The 14,859-nt window shown below is 30.5% G+C and overlaps 1 protein-coding gene across 1 annotated transcript; it reads right to left on the bottom strand.

Annotated features, from left to right (window-relative positions):
- Nucleotides 1–12,348: 12,348 nt before the first annotated feature.
- Nucleotides 12,349–14,195, bottom strand: LOC107852368 (ankyrin repeat-containing protein BDA1). The gene is made up of 2 exons (XM_016697425.2): nt 13,323–14,195; nt 12,349–13,248 (listed from the first exon to the last, which is right to left on the bottom strand). The coding sequence occupies exons 1-2, from the start codon at nt 13,893–13,895 to the stop codon at nt 12,496–12,498; spliced, it is 1,326 nt and encodes a 441-aa protein (XP_016552911.2). The 5' UTR covers nt 13,896–14,195; the 3' UTR covers nt 12,349–12,495.
- Between the last annotated feature and the right edge of the window lie 664 nt (nt 14,196–14,859).

Genomic DNA, 14,859 nt, shown 5'->3' with positions numbered 1-14,859 from the left:
CTGTTACTGGTATGAAAATGTGGCCCAATTCAACCAATCTTTCTGTTATACCACCTACAATAAGAAAGCTTCCAGGCAGACCCAGTAAATCTAGAAAAAAAAACAGAATGAAAACAGGACTGGAAAGTTATCAAAGAGAGGTGTTGAGATGACTTACAGCACATGTCATAACAAGGGTCATAATAAAAGAAGTTGTCCATTGAATTCAAGTTTCACTAGAACTAGTGTGGCTTCTTCTTCAGCAGCACCAAGCACAAGTAAAAGAAGAGGAAGACCAAAAGGATCTACAAAGGTAACATTTGACTTGTAATTTACTAGTATTTTAATTCTCTTTTATTTGCTTTAATTTTTTTCTCTCATTATATTTTTTCTTATGTATTGTAGGCTGCTACAACAGCAACAACTATTGGTATAGGAAAAGGATCACCTGCAGCAACTGCTACTACTGTGGGTGTTGATAGAGAAAAAGAAACTACAACTTGTGCTGTTGATAGAGTTATTGGTAGAGGTAGAGAAATTAGTGCTGCAGTTGTTGGTGAAGCTGGTAGAGGTAGAGGAGCTGATGCTACAGTTTTTTGTAGAGCTAGTAGAGGTAGAAGAGTTGGTGCTGTAGTTGTTAGTGGAACTGGTAGAGGTAGATGAGCTGGTGCTGCAGTTGTTGGTGGAGTTGGTAGAGGTAGAGGAATTGGTGCTGCAGTTATTGGTGGAACAGGTAGAGGTAGAGCAGCTGGTGCTGTAGTTGTGGGTGAAACTGGTAGAGGTAGATGAGCTGGTGTTGTTGATTGTACTGGTACATCAAGAGGAGATGGTGTCACTGGTGCTAGCAAAGGTAGAGGGATAGCTTATAAAAGACCTAGGATGGTTGGAATGGGGGTGCTTCATACAGAGAGTGGTTTTAAAGTCCTCAATGCAAGTTAAAATTCCTTGATTATGTTTGTCTAATTTAAAGTAAACCTTTTTCAAGTCTTTAGTTAAATTTGTTATCTTTTAATTTTATCAGCCTGGAATGCCTATGAACTCCACCATAGTGACTGAAAATCTTGGACATCATAAACCAACCTCAGGTGTGAAATGGAAAGGAAAGAAAGCTGTGACCCAATAAGGACTTGAAGACATAAGAGCACAGAAAAGGATGAGGACAAGGTCAAATGTTGCTGAACTGAATAATCTAAGCCAAACAAGTTCAACAACCTTCCAGTAGAAGCCTGATTATGTTTTTCTCTTTCTGTATTGATGGTGTGTAATGAAACAGTAGTGATTTTAACTTATCTAATAGTTCAATTGTGCTGACTTCAACTATGCAGCTGTGACTGCACTAATTTGACATGTTTTGAAAATAATGATGCAGTAGTGACTATTTTTTTGGCTAATGTTTCTATTGAAATATCAATAGTTGTGACTGCATTTTTTTAGCTAATGTTTCTGTTGAAATATTAGCAGTTGTGACTGCATTTTTTTGGCTAATGTTTCTGTTGAAATATCATCAGTTGTTACTGGATTTATAATGTGTTATGCCTACAGTATTTGGACATTTTGCAGTTTTAAATTGTAATTTGTTGCCTGCACTTATTTTTTGGGTACTAAATGATTCAAATGCGATCAATTTAACTATAAATACTCAAACAAATGCAAAAGAAGTAAGTTTCACCATTACAAAAGATAAACAAACATGATTCACTTCATCTATCAACCTTTCTCTTCTTCATATATAAAAGAGAATCCAAATACAAAAGAAGTTGCACTACTCTAACACAATAATTTGCAACACGTCATATAACAACAACCTAGTGCTAAGATAACCTCATTGAACTATTTTTCATATAGAGCGTCCTAACCAAATAGATTAAAGCTATTACTAATATACAACAAAAAACACAACAAAGAAGTGAGTATTGTTTCTAGTCCTTCCTTCAGCTATTCGTCTCCAATTCTTTTCTTTCTCCTTGATTTTTCGAATCTCTTCTTCCAACTTCTCCAATTTCATATTAATCCCATTATCATCGTGTTTTGATTCTTTAGGCTTGTCAACTTCTTCTGAATCTTCCTTGATTGATTTGCTCAATCCAATCAATTTCTTAACTTCATTGAAACGACAAGATTCAACTACATTCTCGAGCTCACCTAATTTTTCAATTAGTTTAGGAATCAGATATTTTGACCTCGAATTAATGTCTTCTGAATCCCTCCAACGCCAAAAATCGTAAGATCTTGGATCCTTCAATGGTGACAAATAAAGAATATATTAACCTCATTTCTCTTAATCAATTCTATCAAAGAAACAAGAGAAATTACAAAATTTGATACTTACCCCATAATAAGGACATGCCCAATATCTTCTACTGGGATTACTTGAAGTCCAAGATGTCTTCAAATGCAACAAAATTCCGTGATTACAATGAATAACTTGCTTTAAAGAAGGATCATTTTCCTCCATACATAGTTTACTCAAGTTAACTGACTTCATTATTGTGTGCTACAAGAAATTCATTTCAACAAATAAGATAAAGAGTAATTTAGAAAAAAAAAATTAAAGGACACAAAGTAATTCAGAAATTCATTTTGAAAGTAATTCCTAATAAAACATAGACAAAGTAATGAATGAGATTATACCTTAATACGGAAAGAGACGAAGCTAAAATCAATTTGATTTTATGTTTTTAAATCCCAAATTTATGCGGCTTAATACAAATCGAGAGAAAGCAATTTTATTCTTTGCATCACTTTCATGATTTGAAGAAATTTTGGACTGAAAATGAAGAAAGGGAGGATAAATTAGGGTTTCTTTTATAGAAAAATAGATATAACCGTTAGGGGGGGGGGGGTTCAAACGGGTATTTAAAAGAAAGAGAAAAGAATTTAAAAAGACAAAAATGAGTTTTTACGCGCTCAGCATTGCTTGTTTACACGCGGGCTATTAAGGGGTTGAAATAATTCACTTTAAAGATATTAAGGAGGGTAAATAAACGAAAGTTAAGTTAAGTGCTAAAGTGAGTTAGGAGGACAAGTTCAAGGGGGTAAAGATGTCTTTTCTCTCTCTCTCTCTTTTTTTTTTTTCTTATAACAGGAAGAAGTTTGTCTTCATATGTTTTTGTTGGGTAACAATGGTAAAAACTTAATAAAAATAAAATTACTAATTTTCAATATATATAATAGTATTGATAAATTAAAACAGTAATGTAATTACATATAATAATAATATTATTATTTTATTAAATAGCAAAATAACAATACTGTATATTGAATCAAAATACTATTACTATAATATTTATAAATAGTATATAAATAATAGTTGAGTCGTGTTGGCCAAAAGAAATTATTTCAGAAGTGTGAAATATTTTTCCAGAAGAAAAATAAGTCTTCTCTAATAAATTAAAGGATACATAATTCAATAAAATTAAATTATAGAACCAGCAAGCTTTTTAAGTTAAACAGAAAGGAACAACAAAAGGTTAATTTTACGGAAAAGGGCCTAAAATGCCCTTCAATTATGTAAAATGATGCAAAAATATCCTCCAACTACCTATTGAGCCTAAAATATCCTTTCCGTCTACCTATTGAGGCTATTTTGTCCTTTTATTTAGGTAAATTACATGAAATGACATTTTTATATACTATATCAAAATTTTATGTTTTTCATTTTTATTACCGACTTTCACGATGCCTCCATAAGAATATATGGTATATTTATACCATAAAAATTCATGGTATAATTATATTTATATCATAAAAATATATGGTATATTTATACCATACAAATTATATTTATACCATAAACATACATGATATATTTTAGATATAAAAAGTTTATACCGTGTAATACTGAAAATATATATTTAATAAATAATTTTTGTAACTAGAAAAGTACTTCCGACATAATGAGATATACCATGTATATTTATCTCATAAATTATATATAAAATATAATAATAATCTGACTTTGACATATATTATATTTACACAACAAAACTACATGGTATATATGTACTTCCAACATAGTGATTTTTATTTCATAAATATATTATGGTTAACCCATTACATTAGAATTAAAAATACACGATAATGAAATAATATTAGATGATTAACATACATGAAAACAAAATGAAACATACACGAGCAAATAATGGAATACATAATTTATTTAAAAATATTTGAATTTTGAATATAAGAGAGAAAGATTTGAAAGCAGGGATTACCTTTTCCACTTTTAATTTGAAGATTGAAAAAATATCTCTTAAATTAAGGCGAATTGATAATTAGTTATAGCATTAAATTGAGAATTATAATTATCTTTTCTGATTCTTTTAAATGGCTATATATGTAAAAAAAAAAATTATTTTTATAATATTGAAAAAGTACTATTATTTATGTAATTAAGTTTGAGAAAAGACATATTTTCCCCCCTGAACTTGTCTTCCAAACTCATTTTAGCACTTAAACTTAACTTCCGTTTATTTACCCCCTTAACATCTTTAAAGTGTATTTATTTCACCCCTAATGCTGACGTGGAATTTTCTTTAAAAAATGGGAGCGTTTATTTATTAAAAAAATTAATTTTAGTAATATTATATTTAAAATATAATAAAAAAATTTAAAAAAATAAAAAATAGACACTTTTTTTCTTCTTCTTCTTTAAAACATTATCAACAACAATACTCAAATTCCTCCATTAACAACCTCTAATACATTCTTCACCACTTCTCTCCTTCAATTTTTTAATATTCCTCCAGTAAAATCACCAAAAAATAACCACTAAGACACTAAATTAAAAATTTTCCTCCATTAGACACCCAACTTTCATCTTGAAGATAAAGTATCCAATTTTCACTCAAATTTCTTAGATCCATTTGTTAAAGAAACACTCAACATAATCTTTTCCTCACCTCACTCAGATTCATATGTTAAAGAAAAAATCTTTACAACTTTCACATGAAACTATCCCAAAAAATAATTAATTAAAAATAAAAACAAACTTTGGCTACAGAATTATACTTTGCATCGAGAGTTTGCAGGGGTGGAGGCTGGATAACGGGGGATGGGGTGGGGGCATATCTGAACAAGAAGGGGGGGGGGGGGGGGGGGGGGGGGGCCAAACTAAAGGGAAAAAACGTGTTTGCAGGGACGGGAGTGGATGGGGTGGAAGTTGGATTAAGAGAAAGAAAGAACTGGTGTGTGGGGTAGGGTTGAAGATGGGGTGGTTTGAAGAAGATGGAGAATTAGGAGGGGGGTTATTTTCTTTATTTAAAAATATTTTACATATATATTTAAATATATATATATATATATATATATATATATATAATATGTATATGTGTATATATATATAATATGTATATGTGTATATATATATGCAATATTTTGCTTGTGTGGCTCCGATGTGGCGCTGACGTAGTGCTGATGTGTGGGCGAGTGTAACACACTCTCCGTGTGAGAGTGGTATTATATATTAAGGGGTGAAATAAATACACTTTAAAGATGTTAAGGGGGTAAATAAACAGAAGTTAAGTTTAAGTGCTAAAATGAGTTTAGAGGACAAGTTCAGGGGGGAAAAAATGTCTTTTCTCATTAAGTTTTAAGGATGATCTTTCCATGTAATTTGTCTAAATAAAAGGGTAAAATAGGCTCAATAGATAAACGAAAAGAGCATTTTAGGTCCAATAAGTAGGTGAGAAGAGCATTTTTGGCCCAACAGGTAGGCGAAAAGGGTATTTTAGACCAAATAGGTAGACGGAGGACTTTTTGCACCATTTTACATAGTTGAAGATCATTTTAAACCCCTTTCCATTAATTATGTAACATAAAATAAATGAAAAAGGGTTTAAAATGTCCCTTAATTATGTAAAATTGTATAAAAATGTCACCTGTCTACTTATTGGGCCTAAAATGTTCTCTCCATTTGTCTATTGGATCTAAAATGCCCTTTAACGATGTGAAATGGTGCAAAAATATCATCCATCTATCTATTGAATCTAAAATGCCCCCCTCATCTACCTATTGTGGCTATTTTGCTCTTTTATTTAACAGATTAATTTAGTCTCAATTCATTAATAGCATGATTTTTTTAATTGATCAATTAATAATTAATTAAAATAGTTAATTTTTCCCTAAAATCTCAAACCATCCAAACCTGATGATCTGAATTTTAGGAGTTTTTTGCCTCGAATTACTGTTATTGTTTATGGGCACTGCTTTTTTACTGGCACTTCTTGGTGTCTTTCTTATCTTATGCTTTCTTCACTGTTTATTACATTTATCTCATCAGTTCACTCATTCAATTTATGGTAAGTTTTTTATTTATATATCTTCATTTCTTCTTCATTGAGTTTATCTGAAAAATTCGCTCTTAAAAAATAAGAAATTAGCGATAGATAAAATTTCATTGCTAAATACAAAAATCTCATGCTATTCTTATTTAGTTAAGGATTAACAACAGATTATAAGAAAATTTAGTTAGCTAAAAGTGTTTTAGCGATGGGTGGGTTGGGATTTTAGGGAAAAATTAATTAGTTTAATTAATTTATTAGTTGGTTGATAAGAAAAAAAAGCCACATCATTAATGAGCTAAAGCCAAATTGATTTGTTAAATAAAAGGATAAAATAGCCTTAAAAAGTAGATAAAAAGGATATTTTAGGCCTAATAAATAGGAAAAAGCACTTTAAATTCAATAGATAGATGGAGAATATTTTTACACTATTTTACATAATTAAAAAATAATTTAGACCCTTTTCTGTAAAATAAAACAATGCAAAAGGAGGAAGAGAAAGACGTGTGTGAGAGAGAGAAGACAATATATAATTTTGGATGATTGATTTTATCAGAAGTGACTATATATAGTAAATTTATGGCGGTGGAAGGAGATTAAAATATTTAAATGAATAATGATCATTTTTATTAGTGAAATGCGTTGCATCGTCATCAAGTTGATGACATGCGCAAATTAAAGTCACGTTAGGTAAAAACGAAATAACAATAAAAATATTTTTAGCGGAGAATAAAATAAAAAAATAATGATATAAAAAATTTCACATAACTTTTTTTTAAATAAAGAAAAAAATACGGATTAAGAGAAACAAGTTATATTACTATAGCCAAAAATTTTACACTGTAATCACAAATAAATACTCAAGATGATTATTATACATTTAAAAGAAATAATCCCCTTTTGACTCCCACCTTATTGAAATATCGCTCACTCTAATTTTTTGTTCACAAATTATTTTTATCACAATTTTTGAAATATCTTAATGTTCTCTCTATATTATTTTTCTCTTTTGTTTTGTTGTGTCTTTCAAATGAACCGAAGCTCTCAATTTACAGTAGTGAAATATTATTTCTAATGTCATTGGTGACATTTTCACTCAAAGAAAAATTTTCACGTCTCGATTAATTGGTCGGTTGGCCAAATCCATATCTGTCAATCCTTTGAAAAAACTGTTAGCCAGGGAAGAAAACACACATTCTATGCAATGATATTCAAACTTCATTTATGAAGTTAGACCTCACAACATTCATATTTTTATTTTGTCTCACGATAGTTTTCTTACTTTCTCTCAAAGTAAATATAAAATATCCAACGTGGAATCTTATTAGTTTAATTGTTTAGTTACCTGAACTCTTAACTTGTTGGTGAGGGTTCGATTCTCCACATTGTAATCCCCTCCCCCATTCCCCGTCTCCTACCTCCAATTTTTTTAAAAAATATAAAATATCCAACAACTTATTTAAAAGAGAAAATGACATCTTTTCCCCTTTGGATTTGTCCTCCAAACTCACTTTAGCACTTAAACTTAGCTTCTATTTATTTACCCCCCTTAACATTTTTAAAGTGTATTATTTTCACCCCTTAAAACTGAATACCACTCTCACAACGGAGAGTGTGTTACACTCGCCTACACATCAACGTCATATCAATGCCACGCCAGAGCCACGTCATTGCCATGTAAGAAGTTTAATTTTTTTTTTTTTAAAATTAATCCCCCACACATTATTTTTATATATATTTTGTAAAAAATAAAATATATTTATTTATTTATTTATTTATTTATTTATTTATATAGAAGAGGTGGTTTCGACCACCTGTCATTCAATTATCAAAAAACTCCTCTACTCCCACTTAATTACATATCATGCCTCAATATATGATAATTTCATTATTTCAACATAATGGTTTAAATATTTAATATACTCTATTAATTTATATTAATTAACTATAACTACATATTGGAAGTAATTTTTTTTTTATTTATTTAATTGGCTATCATGTTCAAAACTAATTTGTTACCATAAATCAAAATAATTAATAACTTAAAATATTTAAAAAACATATAGAAATTTTATTGACCCTCATTATTTTAGCAATGTTACATAAATTGAGATAAAAGAAAAAGTACTGCAAATCATAATAATTAACAACTTAAAATATTTAAAAGATATATAAAAATTTTAGTTGAAACTCAAAATTGTATCGAAGCCACATAAATTGGGACACAAGAAGTAAATATATTATTTGATAATTACGTAAAAATTATTATAAATCACAATAACTAGCAAGTTAAAATACTTTTTTAAAAATAGATAAAAGTTCTAATAAAAATTATATTAGTACCACATAAATTGGGACGGGACAGAAGAAGATATAAAACAACATATATTATTTGAAAATGAAATTAAAAGTACTGTAAATAACAATAATTAACAATTTTTTTAAAAAAATTGACTGATTTCTGCTTCAGCTGCTTCAATCGTGATTTTAATGTATCACCCGTAAATAATTATTATAAGTCACTTATGTATTGAAAAATTAATAATATTGAATCCATGATATTACTATATCACCTACAATTAATTATTATAAGTTATTTATATATTAAAAATAATTAATATTTAATTAAAAATAAAAAATAAACATTTATGACATGTCTTATTAAGTTGCTTCAATCATGATTTTATTATATCACTCCTAATCAATTATTATAAGTCATTTATATATTAAACAAATTATTAATATTTAATAAAAAAATAAAATAGACGTTCATATACATGTCTGCTTCAACTGCTTCAACCATAGTTATACTAAATATCACCCCTAATTAATTATTATAAGACATTTAAGTATTAAAAAATTAATAATATTTAATAAAAATAAAATAGATATAAAAATAATAAATTAACTCTTGATATTTTAAATTAACTTGACGTCTTATATGAGGTCCACTTAAATTTTTCACAAGTATTCTTTTATATTAATTTTGCTATGTCACTTCTACTTAGTTGTTGTAAGTCATTTAAGATATTTACGCTTCGCTGCTTCAGTCGTGATTTTACTATATCACCCCTAATTAATTATTATGGTCATTTAAGCATTGTACCACATAAGTTGAAATAGAAAAAATATTATAAATCACAATGATAAAAAATTTAAATTATTTAAAATATAATTGGCTATCGTCGACATAAAACTCTGGACAAGGAGAGTAACATATATTATTCAAAAATTACATAAAAAGTATTATAAATTACAATAGTCAACAACTTAAAATATCTAAAAATAATTTAATATGTTATATATTTCAAAATAATTACATGAAAAATACTAAAAATCACAATAATTAACAACTTGAAAAATTTAAAAGATATGAAATATTTGGTTGACTCTTGAAATTATATAAGTGTCATTGAAATTGGAATAGAAGAAAAGTATTATAAATCACAATAATTAAAAACTTAAATTATTTTTAAAATATAATTGACTATCAATGCCACAAAAATTTAGACAAGGAAAGTAACGTATATTAAAATAACAATGTTGAACTCATGCTAGATTCCGGATGAATCTTAGAAAACATATGCAATCCTTTTATTAAAAAATTTTATTTTAATATATCAAAATTGAAAAGACAAATAAATATCTTAATGCTGGGCCCGTGCTGACACGGGCCATGCTCCTCTAGTATATATATAAATCTCGTTTGATGAGCCTGCACAAAGAAGTAGTTTCTTACCAAGATCCCAAAAATGGAAAGACTATAATAGTCAATACCATATAAATTTTAAGGCTAAATTCATGCCAAATAGGTTACGAATAGGTGATGCTGGAGCAGCTCAGTTTCTTGATTTAGACTGTAAAAAAGAGCCCGGAGAATTTTTAGATATATATATATATATATATAAAATTATATCTATATATAAAAAGGGCACCTCCCACCCCCATTTCTTTCTTCTTCACCCCCACCCACCCCGCCCCCTACCCTGCAACCTAGCCCCCCTTTCTCTATCTTCTTCAAACCACCCCACGTCTCCCCTCTGCTTTATTTTTTTATATTCTTCAAACTTAAAGCATAGTACCACTAGCCATTGTTGTTGTTTATTAAGCAAAAAAAAAAAAAAAAAACCTCACTTCAGATAAGAACCAATTAAATTTGCCAATCAAACAACATAATTCATGCGCTCGTTCAATAGATTATTCAAAGCCACAAAATCCACAAAAATCAGAAAACCAAATTCACCATTGAACTCACACATACAATTGAAGGCAAACAACAACTAACGGTGGCAATCACACAACACTAGGCAAAGCTGACCCGCGTTAGAAAAAAATTATTTCTTCATCTTTTTGACTGCTCAAAGCCATCAAACTTTCATCTTCTTAATAGCTCAAAGTCATAAGAATCAGATACCCATTTCATCATTTTATCATCAGCAACTCATGCATAAAAAAAACCCTGAAAAGTACCAATTTTTCATCTTCCTTATAGCTCAAAACCGTCAAAGTTTCTAGAATCATAAACACAATTCAGCATTTTATCAATAAATCATAATCCACAAAAGAACTGTAAAGTATCGATTTGTTCATCTTCTTAATAACTCAAAGCCATTAAACTTTCAAGAATAAAAAACCCAATTCAACACTTTATCTTCTTAATAAATCAAAGTCATCAAAGTCAAAAGAATCAAAATCCTAATTCAACATTTTATCATCAACAATACATTTTACAGGTATCTGAACTTATCCTCTCAAATTCACCCACCATTAAATTTCATCTACCTCACCTATCATTTTTTTTTTCACCTTATACGATGGAGGTGGGGTGAAGGTGACGGGTATGGTAGTTGAAAGATGAGAAATTGGGACGGGGTGGAGTGGGGGGTGACGGATTTGGTGGTGGGAGTTAGAAGGAGATGAAGAAATGAGGGTGGCTATGAAGAAGATGAAGAAATGGGTGTGGGGTATTAAAAAGATGAAAAAGGTGATTTTTTATAAAAAAATTATTAATATATATATATATATATATATATATATATATATATATATATATATATATATATATGAGGGGCCATATCAGTTTTTAAATAAAATAACGCGCTTTTTTTTTTAAATTTCACGTCAGCTTAAGGGGTGAAAATAATACACTTTAAAGATGTTAAGAGGGTAAATAAACAGAAGTTAATTTAAGTGTTAAAGTGAGTATGGAGGACAAGTTCAAGGGAGCAAAAATATCTTTTCTCTATTTAAAATATCTAACAACTTTATAAAGAATTAATAATTGGTATCAGAGCTTTTTCCTGAAAAAACCTAATATTGAAGAAATAAATTCCTAAATTAATTTTTCTTGATCACTTATCTTTGATGGAGAAGGGGAACCTTGGAGTAACTGGTACAATTGCTGCCATGTGACCAGGAAGTCACGGGTTCAAGCGTTGGAAACAACCTCTGGCAGAAATGCAAGGGAAGGCTATGTACAATATACCCATGTGATGGGGCCTTCCCTGGATACCGTGCATAGTGATAGTTTTAATGCATTGGACTGGTTTTTTTTTTTTTTCACCTATCTTTGATGGAGAAAATTACCAGCTTTGGACAATTGCCTAGTCACTTTTCCTTCTTTCAGAATACTACTAATTGCAAAAGTAAAAAACTATATGAAACCATCAAAAAATGCCATTGTTGCCCTTGGCTTTTTTGGCATTCAAAGGCATCACCTGGCTTATGTTGTTATATCACATAATTGTTAGCCACATGCACTGCAAAGAGAAACATTTTCAAGTACAACCACTTTGAACTCCTATTTCTTCCATACAATTATTGTAAGCACTTAAAATTCTAATTCTACTTCAATCAAAGGATCTCTTATTCTTTTACCCCATCCATCTGAAAATATTACTAGTAGACCGTAGTATAATGCAATAGCATATTTCACTGATAAGCACTAGTAGTTTGCTAATTCATTTGTATCTTCTAGGCAAAATTTTAACTTGATTTATCCAAACACCAGAAAAGAAGCATGACAAAATTGTTGCCATTTTTACATCACACTCTGAAGACTCAAAGAAATAAGAAGATTACAAGTTCTAGGATAGAAGGTAATGACATGATAATTGACATTATGAGATGTTTATACAGACCATATGAAATGATATGCACATAAACTGTGTAAATTCAATGTAAGAGAATTTGCTTCCTAACAAGAATTGAGAAGCGCTGGTTCGTCCTGACTACATTAAACAAGTCGACTAATAAGGGGAGGAATTTTAAATTTTGGCGCCTTGAAAAAGTTCCTAAGCACAACGGTCGCGATTGGTGCCAAACATGGCATAACTACAGCGACAACAATGAAGAGATTGGACAAGCGTGGTGCTATCGCAATCATAGAAGTATTATAAGTGAACACAAGGGATGTCATTGAGATTTGCAGCTCTAGTCTCATGGGAAATCCAATGGTGAGGAAATTTATCATGTGAAGAGAGGTGAAGAAGCCAACCGAGTTGCAAATCAAGAATATGCGGTATGATTTTGGATTATGATAGCCCATAATTGATTCCCCTGCAACATGGGGTGTGCCATTGTTTTTGCCAGTACTCGAGTTATCGTCTTGCCAAACACCACCAGGAGGACTAAGCACAGCCTGATAAGTTGCTGTTGCAATGAGTACTACTAATACAAGCAAGGTGTTCCTCACACTACCTGGGGAATCTTTAATAGTATCGTATTTGAAGTAGTCAAGCAATTTTTTAGCTGGGGATCTTGATCTGCTTTCTTCATTAACACAAATCGCTGATTCTTGTGATGTAGTTTGTGATTCTTTGGCCTTCATTGCACCACTCTCTCTAAGTATCTCTTCGATTTCCCTCTCATCCGCTTCACTTTGAAATATTCCTAAAATATCCAGTGGCGTTAGACCCCCCTTGTTTGAAGAATTCACCTCCACTGCACTCCTAGGAATAACTTGTTCGCGAAGCAGAAATTTAACTACCTAGTTAACCGAAAAAATAAAATTCAGCAATTTTGGATAAGATAACAACATAAGTAACAGAAAAAAAGTTAAACCTCGTATTGTCTTTTAGAGATTGCAACGTGCAATATCGTGTTCCCTTGGTCATCTTTTTTGTTCAAGACTTCCTCTTTTTTCATTTTCTTGAGGTGTTCCACCAAAACACCGAAGGCCTCGAACTGATAATTCGTTACTGCAAGGTGAAGTGCTGTCTCATTTCGAGCTGTACAATCTGTAATGCAATCAGGAGAAGCTGCAATAAGTTCTGTAACTACTCGAACTCTTCCCTTAATAGCTGCATAATGTAGAGGAACCGTTTGTTCTCTACCTTTGATCTGGCAAAGATTATGGTCCAAATTTAGCAGCAACTTTACGATATCCATATTCCCATTAGCCGAGGCGATATGAAAAGGGCTTAGACCATCTTGATTCAGTTCAGCAGCAAATTCTCTCTTAAGTTTAATCAAATCTCTTGCAAAATCAGCATGTCCTACAATACAAGCAATATGAAGAGGATTTTCTCCACCTGCTAATGCAACAGTGTCCAGTAAAAGGGGGTTATCTTTCAAAAGATTTTGCAAGTATTCTGTATTCCCTGTCCTTGCAGCTTCAAATAATCTTTGATCCATTCGTTTGAACGATCAAATGAGAAAAATGCTTTACAGAAAGTTTTGAACTTTCTTTTGAGGTTATATGTAGCCAGAATTGTGTGCAGTTGTGCTAAAATGATCTGTTTGGTTGCTTAATGGATTAATTAATTCGGTTCAGTTTGACTCGTTTAGATTGAGAGCTTTCTTGTTGAATTAATAATTGTCAATTTCATTTTCATTGAACTAGTAATATAAATGATAATTATCAATATGTCTCTCTCTTTTGATATATGAGTTCAATATGTCAAGCAACTTATGTGGATAAATAAAAGAGTAAGGACTTGGACATTTGGAGATTTCTGCATTTTTTAATTGTGTAAATAATTGGTCTGCTAAAATCATCTGCAAAATTTGTTGAATGGATTAGTTTAATTCAGTTTACTTTGACTTTTTAACTTCTAAGAATTACCATAATCTACATTTTTTGCCTTCCCCATAATTTCGTATTCGGCAGAATGTTGCCACTGGATGCATACTTGCTCTTTTTCTTGTTCATACTTTATTAAGAATTTTAAAGGTTATGTTTTACCAACCAGCTTGACTAATGCAAGTCAAATGCATTAAAAACACCTGAGGATTAGGCTGAATCATCAGGAAACGCGTACTAATGTGATTTGACGATACATGACATTGACATCCCCAAGTGAAATTTGAATTTAGAAGCGTAAAAGAAACGCAAGATTTTAAAATTTGGACTTCTAGGTTTCATCCAGTACACATTTTAAAAACCTTTTTTTACCAAGACAATAAAACCTGGATTGAATATGTATTACCATGGTCTTTGAGATTGTTTTTTCCCGTAATTATGGTGTCCATGCCAGCTTGCGACAACATCTACTATTCCATCGAGAACCTATTTTGGGCGAACGCTATTCACCAAGGCTTAGGCGGATATAAAATATCGCCTACTGAAATTTTTTATCTTCCATGATTTTCATCAACT

This window comes from Capsicum annuum, chromosome 8, assembly GCF_002878395.1.
Source record: "Capsicum annuum cultivar UCD-10X-F1 chromosome 8, UCD10Xv1.1, whole genome shotgun sequence".
NCBI classification, from domain to species: Eukaryota; Viridiplantae; Streptophyta; class Magnoliopsida; order Solanales; family Solanaceae; genus Capsicum; species Capsicum annuum.
The sequence above is the reverse complement of the archived record's forward strand: the minus strand, read 5'-3'. Positions and strand labels throughout refer to the sequence as shown.

Coding starts and splice junctions, on each gene's coding strand:
- LOC107852368 (XM_016697425.2), bottom strand. CDS start 13,895: ATGGATCAAAGATTATTTGAAGCTGCAAGGACAGGGAATACAGAATAC. Junction 13,249..13,322: donor TCTCTAAAAGACAATACGAG/GTTTAACTTTTT, acceptor TCGGTTAACTAG/GTAGTTAAATTTCTGCTTCG.